This window comes from Camellia sinensis, chromosome 6 (assembly GCF_055761805.1).
Source record: "Camellia sinensis isolate YWXY chromosome 6, ASM5576180v1, whole genome shotgun sequence".
NCBI lineage: Eukaryota > Viridiplantae > Streptophyta > Magnoliopsida > Ericales > Theaceae > Camellia > Camellia sinensis.
This window is the reverse complement of record NC_138966.1, coordinates 83,856,843-83,873,659: the sequence shown is the minus strand read 5'-3', so window position 1 is coordinate 83,873,659 and position 16,817 is coordinate 83,856,843. Positions and strand designations below refer to the sequence as shown.

The 16,817-nt window shown below is 34.2% G+C and overlaps 1 protein-coding gene across 1 annotated transcript; it reads left to right on the top strand.

Annotated features, from left to right (window-relative positions):
* Positions 1 to 6,613: 6,613 nt before the first annotated feature.
* Positions 6,614 to 8,895, top strand: LOC114300168 (putative inactive poly [ADP-ribose] polymerase SRO3). The gene is made up of 4 exons (XM_028245057.2): positions 6,614 to 7,820; positions 7,925 to 8,166; positions 8,267 to 8,406; positions 8,539 to 8,895. The coding sequence occupies exons 1-4, from the start codon at positions 6,781 to 6,783 to the stop codon at positions 8,632 to 8,634; spliced, it is 1,518 nt and encodes a 505-aa protein (XP_028100858.2). The 5' UTR covers positions 6,614 to 6,780; the 3' UTR covers positions 8,635 to 8,895.
* Positions 8,896 to 16,817: the final 7,922 nt, after the last annotated feature.

Sequence of the window (16,817 nt, the reverse complement as noted above, 5' to 3'; positions counted from 1 at the left end):
ACGACAGAAATAACAATGCTCGGATAAGTAATAAATCAACGGGGATCCAACAATTTACAACATGGCACAAACGATTCGATTTGACATACCAAGCAATTTATCAAATTGCACAAACAACTCAACTCGACATATAATAATTTATCCAGGACCAAATATCCAGTCCTACTCAGTACATAACTAGTGATCGGCCTCACCCACCTCACCCAACCACAATTGCTTATCCAGGCTATTGGTCCAAGCTATTGGCAAGGTCCACTCAATCTATGTACGAAGCATTTCCATGTCATTTAGCCAAACAAATCAACACTAACTATACAAAACAACTTCACAGAATTTATCAAATGACTAGAATAATCAAATGTATCAATGAGCATGTTTTTACAAAATTTAACATATGACCAAGATAATCAAGAGAAGTACAAATGAGAAGTAATTAAAATAAACGCTCATTGCAAAGAGATTTAGAGGAAGCATATTGTATATCACCAGAATTACCTTAAAACAATTCCATGACCATTTGATGCAAAATCCCTCCAACACCAATGCTTTTAATCATCTGCTATATCGCCATAAATCTCCAAAGGTTATGGATCGAAAAGGTATGTAAAGTTTAATAAAATTTACAACTCTCCTCTTAAATAAAATGCTAACTCTCACTCTAAATCCTCTTAATCTAAACTCTAAATTTTTATAATTTAAGAGAGAACAATATGAGAGAGAGATATGGATGGACCAAGAAGAAGAATGGAAAAAGTTGAGATGATGAGTTCCAATTTACAGGCAAAACAAAGGGTAGCCTCCAAGTAAACTTGGAGAGTAAAAATGATAATTGACTTGTAAGCAAAGAAAGGTTGCTTGGAGGGAAAGAAAATAACCTTTGCTTAGAAGGAAAGAAAAGAACATTTGATTGGAGCCCAAGCAAACTAAAAAAAATAAATAAATAAAAAAGATGAATAATGATAATAATAAAATGGAGGTAAAAAGAGATAAAAACAAATAAAGAAAATAAGTTAGGTTTTCATCTAAAAATCTTACCATCAAACTACCACCAATATCTCTCACTAAAATATTAATACTAAAAATACGAGGTTTCACAATCTATCCCCCTTAAACAAATTTCGTCATCTAAATTCACAATCTCTAATATTCAAAAATTTAGGTGTCGTTTGGTAACACTTACGTTTTTAGTTTTTTGTTTATATTTACAAAAATTTAAAAAACTCAAATAAAAACTTGTTTGGTAAAATCTTTGATTTATAAATCAGTGGTTTCAGTTTATAAATTTGGTCAAAAAATGAAAACACAAAAAATGTGTTTCCATTTTGAGTTTTCAGTTTTTGTTTTTTTACCACCCAACACTAGCCACCACCCGCCATCATTTTCCACCACCGTCTTCGGCCACCACCACCCACTACCTGCCACCACCACTCACCACCCACCTGATACCCACTCATCACCACCACACACATCTCACCACCACCACCCACTCGTCACCACCACACACATCTCACCACCACCACCCACTTGCCATCCACCCGCCACCACCACTCGCCACCTACTTGCCATTACCACTCACTACCCACCTTCCACCACCATCCACCAACTGCTACCACCAGCCACCTGTCACCCACCCGCCACCATCACCCACCCGCCACCATCACCCACCATCACCACCACCACCACCCACTCGCTACCACTTACCACCCGCCACCGTCACCTACCCACCCACTACCACCACCACTCGCCACCTACCTACCACTACCCGCCATCCGCCACCCACCTGCCACCACCTACCACCCGCCACCGTCACCCACCCACCCATCATCACCACTCACTACCTGCCACCGTCACCCACCGTCACCCACCTACCCACCATCACCACCCACCCGCCATCCGCCACCCACCACCCGCCACCACCAGCCACTCGCTACCACCCACCACCAGCCACCAGCCACCGTCATCCACCCACCCACCACCACCTACCCGACACCACTACGCACCCGCCACCACCACCAGCCATCTGCCACCCACCTGCCACCACCACCCGCCGCCGCCACCACCACCACCACCACCACCACCCGCCACTGTCACCCACCCACCCACCACCACCACCACCACCCACCCGTCACCACCCACCACCCACCGTGACCACTTTCCACCATCGTCTTCCACCGTCACTTACCACCAGTTGCCATTTCTCACTATTTTTTATATTTTTAAATTTTTTAAAACATTTTGTCAATTACCAAACGCGTTTGTAGTTTATATTTTTCTAAAAAAAAACAAAAAATAAACAAAAATCAGTTTATAAAATTTTTGTAAATATAAACTGAAAACGTAAACGTTACCAAACACACCCTTAATAACCACAAACTTCTCAAATGACACGCTTTCACTATGCACTCTGATATAAACAACGATTTATTTATTTATTTATTATTATTATTATTTTTTTACCTCAAATATTGAATCCAAATATTAATCACCCAACATATCTCATGTAAGACCTAATCGCTATGCTCTAATACCATTCTGTAACGCCCCAACTTCTTGGCCGTTAATAAATCAGATCAACATTAAATTTAAAATTCTAACTAATTAATAACCTTAAAAATTCAAATTGACTCCAAAATAATTACACAGATGTCTATAATTTATAATTTATACAAATCTCCGAAAACAATATATAGTGTTGGGTCCAAAAATCTCTAACTCAATAATTCTTTAAATGCTTTAAATCCAATCGCCACTAGATTTGCTCCACACCTAAAAAATAAATTAATTCGGAAAGTATACAATACGACAAGAATAATAATGCTCGGATAGAGAATAAATTAATAGGGATCCAACATTTTGCGACATGGCACAAGCGATTCGATTTGAGATACCAAGCAATTTATCAAATTGCACAAACAAGTCAACTCGACATATGATAATTTATCCATGACCAAATACTTGATCATACTTAGTACATGATCAGTGAACGGCCTCACTCACCTCACCCAAGCACAACTACTTATCCAGGCTATTGGTCTAAGCTATTGGCAAGGTCCACTCGATCCATGTACGGAGCATTTCCACGTCATTTAGCCAGACAAATCAACACTAACTATATATAACAATTTCACAGAATTTATCAAATGACTAGAACAATCAAACATATCAATAAGCTTGATTTTATAGAATTTAACATATGACCAAGATAATTAAGAGAAGTACAAATGAAAAGTAATTAAAATAAACACTATTTGCAAAGAGATTTAGAGAAAGCATATTGTATACCACCCGAATTACCTCAAAACAATTTCATGACCACTTGATGCAAAATCCCTCCAACACCGATGCTTTTAATCACCTGCTATATCGGCATAAATCTCTAAAAGTTGTGGATCGAAAAGGTATGTAAAGCTTAACAAAATCTATAACTCTCTTCTTAAATAAAATACTAACTCTCACTCTAAATACTCTTAATCTAAACTCTAAATTTCTATAATTTAAGAGAGAATAATATGGGAGAGAGATATGGATGGACGAAGAAGAAGAATGGAAAGAAGTTGAGAGGATGAGTTCCAATTTTTAGGCAAAACAAAGAGTAATTTTCAAGTAATCTTGGAGAGAAAGAAAGATAATTGATTTGTAGGCAAAGAAAGGTTGCTTGGAGGGAAAGAAAATAACATTTGCTTAGAGGGAAAGAAAATAACCTTTGCTTGGAGTCCAAGCAAACTAAAAAAATAAATAAATAAAAGAGATGAATAATGATAATAATAAAATGAAGGTAAAAAGAGATAAAACAAATAATAAAAAAAAAGTTAAGTTCTTATCTAAAAATCTTACCACTAAACTACCACCAATATCTCTTACTAAAATATTAATACTAAAAAATACGGGGTTTCACACATAATATGTGAGGCCTACAATCAATTCAATCATTTTAGTGTTTTATCATCCATTGCAATTTATGTGTAAATATTTTTTCCATCTACAATGCACTGGTATTCAATTATTTTTTTATTATTTAATAAAAGTTAATTGATATGTTTGGCTTGTAAATTTTATTTTAAGGTTTCGTTTGGCATGTGAGGTTAGGGTTAAAATAGTCACAAAAGATAAAATAGGTTAAAAAACCAATAGGATAAAATATCACGTCCAAATCATAATCATTTTACTTTTTCTCTTATAAAAGTTAAAAAAGTTAAAAAATTCATCGCAAACAGCCCAGCTTAAAATAGGCAAAAAGCCAAAAAATCAACTCACTTTCCAAACGAAGGCTACAAAAATTAGGAATTGGGGTCACTGTTGTGCCTGTGCCTCATTTTGTGGTGCATTATGAATTTATTTTTATAATCTGAACCGTTCATGTTGTAAGGTTTGTTGAGTACTTCATGCCTACCAAAAATCATATTAATCGGATACCAATAACTATATGATTGATAACCAAAAAAATTAACAATAAGTTTTTCTTTTGAAAAATAGTATAAAAATATGCAATTTGATCATATAGTTATTGATATCCGATTAATGTGATTTTTGGTAGGTTTGAAGTACTTAACAAATTCTACAAAATGAACGGTTCAGATCATAAAAATAAGCCCATAATGCATTTCAAAATGAGGCACAACAGTGACCCCAAGTCCCAAAATTAAGATCTCGTTTGGAAAGTTAGATTTTAATAAATAAAAAAAATATAAATTATTACATTACTTCTTTAGTATTTTGTTATTTTTGTTTAAAAGATCAAAAAGTTAATTAAAATAGCTAATTATCAAACGGGACCTACTGTAAGCCCTCGTTTGGGATCAACTAATTTAGTGTGAGTTTTTAATTATTTTAATATGGCTAAAAAAATGTGTTTCAGATAATTTTAATTTTTTTGGTAATTACTTTGATAATTGAGATAATAAAATAAAATAATTATGACTTAAATATAATAATTTATTTTATATTTATTAACTAATTTAATTAAAATAACTCAATAACTCATATTATACGTGATAACTCATATTATACGTGATGTCTTAAGGATATGCCAGAACTATAATGATTAAACAGGACGCCTCAAATCCAACTTGCCTTCGCTAATAAGGTCTCAAGGATATGCCAGAACTATAATGATTAAACAGGGGACACCTCAAATCCAACTTGCCTCGGTAATAATTTCAGGTTTCGTTTAGGATGGCGGTTGATTTTTTAATTTTTTTAATTATTTTAATTTAGAATTAAAAAATTTTACTTTTTAGTTTTTTTAATTTTTATAAAAAAATAAAATAATTATAATTTAAATGTGATATTTTTTAATTTAAACTAAAAAATCTATTTTATTTTTTTATAACTATTTTAGTTTTAACCCACCACAATCTCTCATGTCAAACCAGTGCTCAAATTGGGTAATTGACTAAACATAGGGGTATAGTAGTAAATTTACTAACAAAACAATATCAAAGGCATTATTTGGCATCCTGTATTTTTTGTAGAGTTAGGTTAGAGATCTCAAATAATCTATTAAGTTTTTACCAAATTTCTCATATGTGTGGGACCCACGCAGATATGGATTGTGTGAGACCTACATATATGTGAGATGTTTGATAAATTATTTAGAATTTATAACATTTTTATTTTATTTGCGCTTAAGGTAAATGGTATGTGGTACTTCTTACTACTGTGATTAGTCACTACATTTATATTAAGTGTTTGAGAAATAATATGAGGCATATACATTTTGATTGGTGAAAGATAATACCATATAATATCCTATTGACATATAAAAATTTCTCTATATATTAGCACACTTTTTTATCATTTTATATTTTTTTAAGTCACATTACATCTTTACATTTTTACACATTTTTTCATAAAAAATTAAAATTATATACTTATTTAAAGAGTTAATTACCTAAAAGTCATATTTATAAATGTTATGATAGCTCAGATCCTATTTAATATTTTATGAACCAATAAGTCCTATTTAGTAAAACTGAAAATATTATTAATTTTTAAAACTAAGAACATTATCAATTTTGCGTAGTAATATTCCAAATAATTGTTTCACTAATTGATAAAAAAAATAGTATGAGATTAAACGTTGTTATACTTCTATTTATTAATTTAATTCAACTATTCAATAAAATCTAGAACATTAAGGCTAGGTTTGGCATAACCTATATAATCTATCTTTTTATCTTTTTTCCATCACATCACCTCTCTACTTTTCTGCACATCTTTTCGTAAAAAGACAGAAAGTGCACTTTTTTAAGACACCTCAAACCAACCCAACTATTTTTTTCAGTTTTAAAATTGAGAATATTATCAATTTTTTCATTTTTTAAGTTTTTTTTTTTAATTTTGCACATCAATATTCTATCATCATGCTTCTTCATAGACACACAGTTTTAATTTTGTACAAAAAATAATTCCATATTTTCAAATTTTTTAAATATTTTTTAATTTAAAAATTAATATTTTAAATTAAAATAAGTATCAAATTATCATATTCTTTTATAAACAATCATAAATAATAAATAATTATTATTTAAAAAATAATTTTAATTATTAAAAATTTTAAAAAAACTTACTTAAAACTTAATAAATTATAAATTCATAAATTAAAACTGACATGTAAATGCCCGTATTATCTCGAACACGCCCGCTACCGCGCCGCCTATATATACCGAAGCGGTGCACCTTTTTGATTCCAGAAGTCTCTCGTCCATACTGTGTGAATTGCTTCGCTTGTTTGTTCCAGAGCTTCTCATTGTACAGTGCCATATCTCATAACCAAAACTCATGAATTCGAAATCGAATTCGAAAGCGACGGTGATGTTTAACGAGAGGGACGTTGTAGATACTGTTAGGGTTAGGGTTCCTCCGAATTCTTCATCATCATCATCACCTTGTGCTCGTGATTGTTGTCATACAAAGTTCTTGCTTCAAAACCACTTGAATTTCAAGCGAAGCGCTTCACCTGCTAAGATTATGCGTTACGAGAACGAATCGTGGGTTGATTTCGCTCCAGAAGTCTTCGATTCGCTCCGATCGGGGTTCTTGGAAGGGAAATCGGTGGTCGAGGTTCGAATTGAGGGAGTTCTTTGCTTGTTCGATTTTTATCGAATGTTGCAGATTGATTTGAAGAGTGGGAATCAGAGTTCGATTGCTTGGATTGATGTTCACGGTAAGTGTTTTTTCCCCAAGACCTTTGTCGATGGCGGTGGAGAAGTTGCAAACGTTTCCAGAGATCCGAACATTGAAGTCGTGAATGTGTCTTCTTCAAATCCGAATATTGAAATTTCGAACGTCACCGAGGACTTGGCCTCCGAAAACCCTACGATTGAGATTGGGATTAGAATCGGAGGAGATTTCAATTCGGCTAAGAGGAAAGGAGAGAGTGAAACTGAAGGAAGTTCTTCGAACGATCAACCCGGTAAGAAGAAGAAGAAGAAGTCGCCGATTAGTGCTTATGATGCAGAATCACCGAGGTGGCCGAAAACGAAACTGTTGAAAGAAGGAGAGAAAGCCTATTCAGTTGTCAAGAATTTGTTTCTGTCTGGGATAGGAGTTCTTGAACCCGGTGCTGCGATCACTGCAATTCACCAGTGCTCGCGCAGCGGTCCGTTAGATAGAGCTCGATTCGAAGTCTTCCAGAAGCAGATGGAGATTATGAAGGCTGTTAGAGGAGAGGCCAATATGCAATTTGCTTGGTATGGGGCTTCGGACAAAGGAGTGGCTAGTATTTTGAGTCACGGGTTCGCATTGACTAACAAGTTTTCTGGTTCTGAAGCTCATGGAATTGGCATCTATTTGTCTCCTTTATGCTCATCCCACACAAGGTACCGCGCTGCGCACACATGCTTTAACATCTATTTTATTCATTGTATTGTAAATAGTTTTTTAGTTGTTGGTAATGATGATTGATGGTTGAATTGTGTTTTAGTGCTATGTTATCTGAGGCCGATGATAATGGAGAAAAGCATGTTATCCTGTGTAAAGTTATATTGGGTAAATGTGAACAAATTGAAGCAGGGTCCACACAGATGTATCCTTCCTGCCAGGATTTCGATACTGGTGTGGATGATCTTAAGAATCCCAATTGGTATGTGGTGTGGTGTGCCAATATGAACACCCACATACTTCCTGAGTGTGTTGTGAGCTATAAATCTTCTGATCGTGCGGAAGGTAAAGGAAAAAATGGTTTTCCTTGATTGCATTTTTTTTTTTTTTCCGTGCACGTTTCTGTTTCATCTTTGGTGACCAGTTTTTGCTTTCTGTTTTTAAGGTCTATTTAGAGGATCATCGTTTGTGATGCCTCTCCCAGGTTCATCAAATGCTTTGTTAACAAATCTATTGTCCAAGTTACGCAACTCTCCTCCTTCCTCAAGAGTTCAGGAATTGCAAACTTTGTGGGTTACATATAAGGTAAATTACGCTGCTTTTTCAACAAACAGAAGAATAGTATTAAGTATCTGTTTTTTACTTAATTTTTCAAATATTTTGTGAAAAGCATGGTTCCTCGGACTGTTGATTGCAATTGTCTATTTGTTGTGCCAGGATGGAAAAGTGGCTAAAGATGCTTTCATTAAACAATTACGATCAATTGTAGGGGATGAGATGCTGCTTTCAACTATTCAGGAAATTCATGGCTGAAAAAAGGTTTTTTTTTTTTTTTCTTTTTTTTTTTGGTCACCTGTAGGAGCATTTGGAAACTATACTTCTCTTGGATGATCCATTTTGCACAACCAAATGTAATATTGCTAGACAAAAAGGATTTTGAGAGGAAACCCCATAGATATCAAAAAAGAGAGGTTTTTTTGTTTTTTGTTTTGTTTTTATTATAGAGCTTTACCCCCCATCATATATGTAGCTACAATGCTTCAACTTAATTTGGAAAGTTTTCATTGCTAGTGATTTGATTTGAGTACTTTATTGATGCTTGTCAACCTTTCTGAATTTATTGAACCCGTGAATGGACATATGCGTATGAAGATGAAAATTGGTATCTTGATAATACGTTAATTTGGTCTCCGGGTATGTGTGTGTTAGCATGTGAAACCACCCATGTATGTGCTTGCCCATGCAAGCACATCTACGTGCCTTTGTGCTAGAGTTTGTGGAAGTGAATAAGAGGAAGTGCCAGTTCTATTACAAGCATGCATTTGAGTGTGACGATTTGGCTTTTGTAAGCTTTTAGGTTGTCGGTTCTCATAAATAAATAACTTTATAATAAAAAACATGTGCAAAAAAAAAAAAAAAAAAAAAAATCTCTCTCATGCTGACTTGTTACCTAATTGGTATAATGGCATGACACGATGAATGGACATGTGTGTATGAAGATGAAAGCTGATATCTTGATAATATGTCAATTCGGTCTCTGTGTATGTGTGTGTTAGCATGTAAAACCACCATGTTTGTGCTTGCATGGGGAAGCACGTCTACGTGCATTTGTGCTAGAGTTTGTGGAAGTGAATAAGAGGAAGTGCCAGTTCTATTGCTTGCATGCATTTAAGTGTGACGATTTGGCTTTTGTAAGCTTTTAGGTTATCGACTCTCATAAATAAATAACTTTCTAAAAGAAACACATACAAAAAAACATCTCTCATTCTAACTCGTTACCTAGTTGGTATAATGGCATAAAACGATGAACACCATTGATGCTTGTCAACCTTTAAGAATTTATTGAACCGGGGAATGGACATATATGTATGATGATGAAAGTTGGTATCTTGATAATATGTCAAATCTGTCTCTATGTATGTGTGTGTTAGCATGTGAAACCACCCATGTCTATGCTTGCATGGGCAAGCACGTCTATGTGCATTTGTGCTAGAGTTTGTGCAAGTGAATAAGAGGAAATGGCAGTTTTATTGCATGCATGCATTCAAATGTGACGATTTGGCCTTTGTAACCTTTTAGGTTGTCAACTCTCATAAATAATTAACTTGATAAAAGTCCGTGCCAAAAAATTATCTCTTATTCAAACTATTTACCTAGTTGGTATAATGGCATAAAGCGATGAACATTTATGTAGCACGGACACGATATGGACACGTAGACATACAAATTTTTAAAAAATAGGGGACACGACAAGCTGGGGACACGCTCAATATATATAATTTTTTTTATATATTATATGTAAAATTAAAAAATATATATTATTTTTATTTATTTATTTTATTTATTATATGTAAAATTAAAAAATATATATATTATTTGTATTTATTTATATTATTTATTTACAAAAAAGGTAAAAAAAGAAAAAGAATAAAAAGAATAAAGAGCAAGAGAGACGGTAAGGAAGAGGGAAGAGAAAGAGTCAAACAAAAAAAAAGGAGAGACAGAGCAAACAAGAGGCGACGAACAGAGAGCGAGAGGTGACGAATAAAGAGAGAGAGGAGATGAAGACGATGAGAGACGAACACAGAGAGAGAGAGGAGACGAACAGAGATGCGAAAGAAACGAAAAACATACCTTGATCAGAGACGAAGACGAACAAATCTAGCCTCGATCTAGGCTTCAATAGGTTCTTCTCCTCTCTCTCTCTTCAATGGGTTGGGGTTTCTCTTTGTCTCCTGATTATGGTTTCTTTCTGTTTCATACGTGTCAAGCGTGTCCGAAAGAGTGTCCGCCTCCAAAAATTCAAAAAACAAAACAGGGACACATTAAGTCGAGTGGCGGACACGTGTCTACCGCGTGTCCAACGTGTGTCCGTGTCCGACACCCATACGCTGCCTCCAAAGAGTTGTCCGTGCTTCATAGATGAACATCATTGATACTTGTCAACCATTCTAAATTTATTGAACCGGTGAATGGACATATATGTATGAAGACAAAAGTTGGTATCTTGATAATATGCCAATTCGGTCTCCGTGTATGTGTGTGTTAGCATGTGAAACCACCCATGTCTATACTTGCATGGGCAAGCACGTCTACGTGCATTTGTGCTAGAGTTAGTGCAAGTGAATAAGAGGAAGTGCTAGTTCTATTGCATGCATTTAAGTGTGACGATTTGGCTTTTGCAAGATTTTAGGTTGTTGACTCATAAATAATTAATTTTATAAAAGAAGCATGTGTAAAAAAATCTCTTATTCTAACTCGTTACCTAGTTGGCATAATGGCATAGAACGATGAACACCATTCTTACTTTTTCTTATTTTCAACCAACAATGAAGTGAACACCAAAACAAACATGCAAAATAAAAATGAGAACTACAAATGATTTAAAATAGAAGTGTGAAGTATCTGTGCCAACTCAATTTTGTCAAATATTATATGAGAACTAAAAATTATTTAAACTAAGCATTGTTCTTAACAAAGAATTTTATTGAAAAGATAAAAAAAGAGGCGAGAATGAGGCATCCTTTACAAGAAAGAAAACACAAGAAAGAAAATGCATCTCCAAAAAACAAAATCCCCAAAACAGAACTCCTACATAGCACACATTGATACCCAATTTCTAACTAACAAAAACAATGGGACTCCTTTAAAATGAGGATTCACTGGAGCCCAAAATGATGTCAAATGACAAACTTTATTCCAAAGAAAGTCCACTTCTCGAGATTTGTCTTCAAAAATCTGTGCATTCCTTGCCAACCACAAAACCCAAAAGATTGCAAAGACGGCACACAACCATAGTACCTTGCCCTTTTTGATCCTCCCAAACCTTTAAAGTCAGTATCATTTGTGCACGACCTTTCGGAGCCACCCACTCAACATTTTTCAAAAGAAACAACCTTTGCCACAAGCTCAAAGCAACTGGACAATGTAAAAATAGATGATCTAAGGACTCACCATCCTTACAACACATAATGCACCATTGTGGATTTAGAGAATGATTGTCTCCTTTTTTGCAATGTATCATTTGTCAAAATGCTCTCATGAACCAAATACCACATAAACACCTTCACTTTAATAGGAGCATAAGCTTTCCAGATTTTTTTTACAAAAAGGAAGCTGTGGGACATGAGGAATATCAATAATAATATCGAAAAAAAGATTTGCAAGAGAAGGTGCCCGATGAATGAGGAGTCCAAACCCTCCTATCCTCCACCAAAGGAAACAAAGAAAAGTGATCAAGCCTAGACAACATAGATGCCAACTGTGCAGCCTCCCCATCATTGAGATTTTTGGAAAAATTAAAATTCCAAGAAATTGGAGCCATAGAAGAACAAGCCATGGAAGCAACAGAACCTTAGTTGCAGGAATCGTCCAACTAGGTGGCGATTCTGAGTAAGAATCACGATTCCACGTTTCTTAGAGAGAAACGTGTAGGAATCGCGTTTCTGTGCAAAGAGAAACGCGATTTAGTCCAAGACGGGGTCGTAAAGGGGAAAGAGAGAGAGAGAGAGAGAGACCCTAGCCTTCCATGTCGAAATGAGAGGAAGAAGGGTTTTTCAGAGAAACTTACAGTGAACAATGGTAGGGTTTCTCAGACACATCTTCGATTCAGTCAACGAAGATAGCCTTCGATCTCTGTTACATCTCCTCTGATCTGGTCACGATCTCCGCTGATCTGGTCACGATCTCCTCTTCACTCTCTGTCTTCATCTCTCTCGACCTCCTCTTCTGTCTCTCTGTCTTCATCTCTCTCGATCTCCTCTGATCTGGTCGTCTTCTTCTTCCTCCCTCTCTCTCTCTCTCTCTCTCTCTCTCTCTCTCTCGTCGATCAGATCTGTCCCCTCCCGTTTGTAACTAATGAGTATAATAAATAATATAATTATAATATAATTTGTTATATAATAAATAATATAATTTGTTATATTTAAATAATATAATTATAATATAATTCGTTATATAATAAATAATATAATTTGTTATATAATAAATCTAATTAAATCATATATAATAAAAAGATTTAATAAAATTTATAAAATAAATCATCTAATTTTTTATTAATTATTTTAACATATTTTATTATTCCTTATTTGTTATATTTTTTTATTTATAATATATATATCAATTAAAAATAAAAAAATAAACTAACAATAACATATTATTTAAAAAATATAATAAATAAATAAAATAATTAATGTGTATTATAAAAAATATTTATGAAAAAACTTCTATTCTGTATTAATATATATATATATATATATTACCGCACCCTGAGGCGCTCCCAACCTAAGAAACTTCTATCAGCTCACGCTTCTCCGCTCCCGCTCCCGCACCCGCTCCCGCACCCGCTCCCGCTCCCGCTTCATGCAACTAAGAACAGAACAATTATGAAATCGAGCCACTCTATATAAATTTGGAAAATCCGAAGCAAAGGAGGAAGATCCCATCCAAAGCTCTTCCCAAAAATGAACCAACTTCCCATTTCCCACTTTCTCAGAAAGAAAATGCGACCAAAGTGTATAGATTTGCGAAATTGATTTCCAAGGAGCCGGACAATTACTCCTCACAACTATGTTTGAGTCTCTACCATTGTCTCGAAGCCCATGCTTTTAATTACAGAATGCCAAAGTGAATCACTCTCAGATGGAGCCATGTTCCTAGCCACAATGTTACCAATGGCCAAGCCACCTTTATCTTTTGGACGTAAAACGATCTCCTAATTCACTAAGTGATCCCTCTTCCCCTCATCCTTACCTTCCCATAGGAAGTACCTTATCAACTTTTCAATTGACCTTGCCACCTTTACTGGGATTTTGATCAAAGATAAAAGAATAAATGGGAATATCACTCAATACTGTCTTAACCAAAGTATATATGAGTCCTTGTGAAAGCAAAGCCGTACTCCATTCTCCTAACATTTTCCCAATCTTCTCCATAACTGGATTCCAGAAAGAATCCAAATGGAAGTCCCCAGTACTTGAACCAAAGCGACGCAATACCACACCCTAGAAGTGCAGCCCTTCTCTTCTGGGGATGAGAGTCAGGTAGTTAATTTTTTGTTTGAGACTGTTTGGGGTACTCTCAGTGCAGCCCTTCCCCATTTGTTGGCCCAGGATGGGAAGTTGGCTAAATATACTTCCATGAAATGGATAAGACGATTGTTGGGGATGAGATGTAGGTTTCAACTAATCAAGAAATTTGTGGCCGAAAATGATGTGTTTTCAAGATTTTGTTTCTGTAGGAGCATTTATACAACTAAATGTAGTGTTATCAGACAAAAAGAATTTCTCTAGCCTCATAGATGTCAAAGAAGATAGGTTTTTGTTTATTTTTTAAATTATATATATATATATACCTATTTAACCCTCCTCATCATATATGTTGCGACAATCCTTCAACGTCATTTGGAAAGTTTTCATTGTTTGATTTGGGTACTGTTTTATGCTTTTAAACTTTCTGAATTTAATGAACCCTCATGGATGGCACATGTACCTATGTGTTTGTGTTATGTGAAACCACTTGTGTTTGTGATTTCATGGGCAAGCATGCACATAGGAGTATAAGAGAAAGCGCCAGTTCCATTGCATACATTCATAAGTGTGAGAAATTTGGCTTTTTCAAGTCTTGCAATTCTCATAAGTAACTTTTTAAGAGAAGCTTGTTTGGAAGCTATGAAGCATAGACACGAACACGAGACACGGATACGGATATGACATGACACGGAAAATTCCAAAAAAGTAGGACGCGGACATGACTCGGATACACTACAAATAGTTATATGTTGATATAATATTATCTAAGAATATATTATGTTATGTAGTTATATATATGCATGTTATATACAAAATTAAATAATTACTTTATATCAAGTAAATATTGTATCCAATTCTCTTACATGAATTTTTAGACTATTGGATTGGACCATATTAGTTAAAAATTAGATAAACTATAGGAAACATATATAATTGCAACATTTCCCTTGTCCTCCTAAGTCATCTATTTATACACTTTTTAAAAAGAATGATACATTACGTTATTCTTAAGAACTATACATTGTTTTTAAGAATATAAGATATTTATATCAAATTCTTGAACTTTGAAAATCATAAGTTAGCAAATGTTAAAATGTTGGTCTGATGTTCATATTTTTAGTGTTAGACATGGCCAAGAAGAGATGGATACGTCGTAAAATGACTGTCGGACACGTGCCTGAGGAGTGTCGATTTCAGACACCTGTCCAACACTAACACGTCACTTTCTTAGAAGTGTCCATGCTTCTTTGTTTGGAAGAATATGCTTATTCCGACTATTGACAAATTGGTGTCATTGAACTCCCGAAAATGATTAATGCCATTGTTTTTCTTTTTTTTTATTTTTAACTAACAATGAAGTGAAAACCAAAACAATATTGCATATTATAAATGCAATGATACTATTTATTGGTTAGTTAAAACTAAAGCAATTAATGCTCTGTATCTTTGATAATACGATATTCCATCCAAAGAGACATTCATTGGCATTTATCATATCCATGGTTATCAGAATCTCGATCCGGATCTTACGATCCTACGATCTTACGATTCATTTGAGTACAATCGATCCGGATCGTGTAAAAAACTCCTTATAGGTAAATGGGATCTTATAGGATCGTAGAATCTCGATCCGAATCCGATCCTATCTGATCCAATTTACAAGCCTTGTTTTGTATTGTGTGACATATTTTATTGTAAATTTTATGTTTGTTGTCTAAATACCAATTTAGGTGGTCAAAATAAATAATAAAAATTAAGTAGTATTGAATCAAATAGACTAAAAAAAACAAACTAGGAAACAAACATTCAAATATTGTAGTAATTTAAGAAAATTAAATAGTCGGAAAAGCAAACTTAGCTTTTGCGGAGTCTAAGGAGAGTAAAATGATTGCAACTTTATCCCAATTTTTGGAGAGATTATTTTTGTGACTCGAATCCGCTCCACCAAGGATGTTAACGACAAACCTTATCATTCGACTAAGCTACTCTTTTGAGTCTTAATCTATTTTCATATCCAACTTTGTTAAATATTTTTTCTTTACTTTTTATGCATTATTGTAGATTGTAAAGTATTTTGTTATAGAATTATTCTTCTGCACCTTCTTTTTTGATGAAATACAAAACTTTTACCATCGAGTTTTCTATTGTATAATATTATATGTACATTTTACATAAGTATTGTATTTTTCACAATATCTTCACTTCTTTTTAATAGAATATAGGCTCATTTTGTGTATACTTTATAAGAAATATTTATTTAAATTAAATTATTATGTAATTTGTTTTTTTCGGTAGGATCTTACGATCCTCGATCCGATTCTACGATCCAATCCTATAAACACCTCTAACGATCCAACATAGGATCCCGATTTTAACAACCTTGATCATATCTATATGTAATGTGTATGTAATGTTCTAGAGATGTGCAATTCATGATGTTGTAATCAATGGATTTGATTAAGTAGATAATGCGGAGACATGCATGCAATACATGATATTTTATGATGCGGTTTGAACAATTAATACACATTGCTAATACCAAAAAGGAGATAGCATAGCTTGAATTTTTGACCATACAAAAACAGAAGTACAAAAAGTTTAGTCCCATTGAAAAGAATACTAACAGCAACTTACGCATATTGTGATCAAAATTACTTACCCATGAACTATGTTACAGGGACTCTTTTAAAAGCTTTAGGTTCCCAAGCAGGGCAAATAACATTTCAGTGTCTGACATGTTTAGTTAACATGCTTTATGATTTATGAACATGCTTAGTATTCAAATTTACTTCATGTAATTTTAAATAGCACTCATTATATGAGTTTTGTTATGGTTGGTTCACAATGAGTAAAGTGTTCATATGCCCTATGTTACATAAAAGGACCATTTTAGTTGATGAAATAAAAGAAACTTATGAATAAATTAGACACATACCGGCACCTGTCATAAGCAGTTGAGGTTATGGA

What these genes read in the sequence shown, in the direction of transcription:
- LOC114300168 (XM_028245057.2), top strand. Translation starts at nt 6,781, where the DNA reads ATGAATTCGAAATCGAATTCGAAAGCGACGGTGATGTTTAACGAGAGG. An exon ending in TTATGCTCATCCCACACAAG is followed by an intron (nt 7,821 to 7,924) that starts GTACCGCGCTGC and finishes ATTGTGTTTTAG; the next exon opens with TGCTATGTTATCTGAGGCCG. An exon ending in CTTTGTGGGTTACATATAAG is followed by an intron (nt 8,407 to 8,538) that starts GTAAATTACGCT and finishes TTGTTGTGCCAG; the next exon opens with GATGGAAAAGTGGCTAAAGA.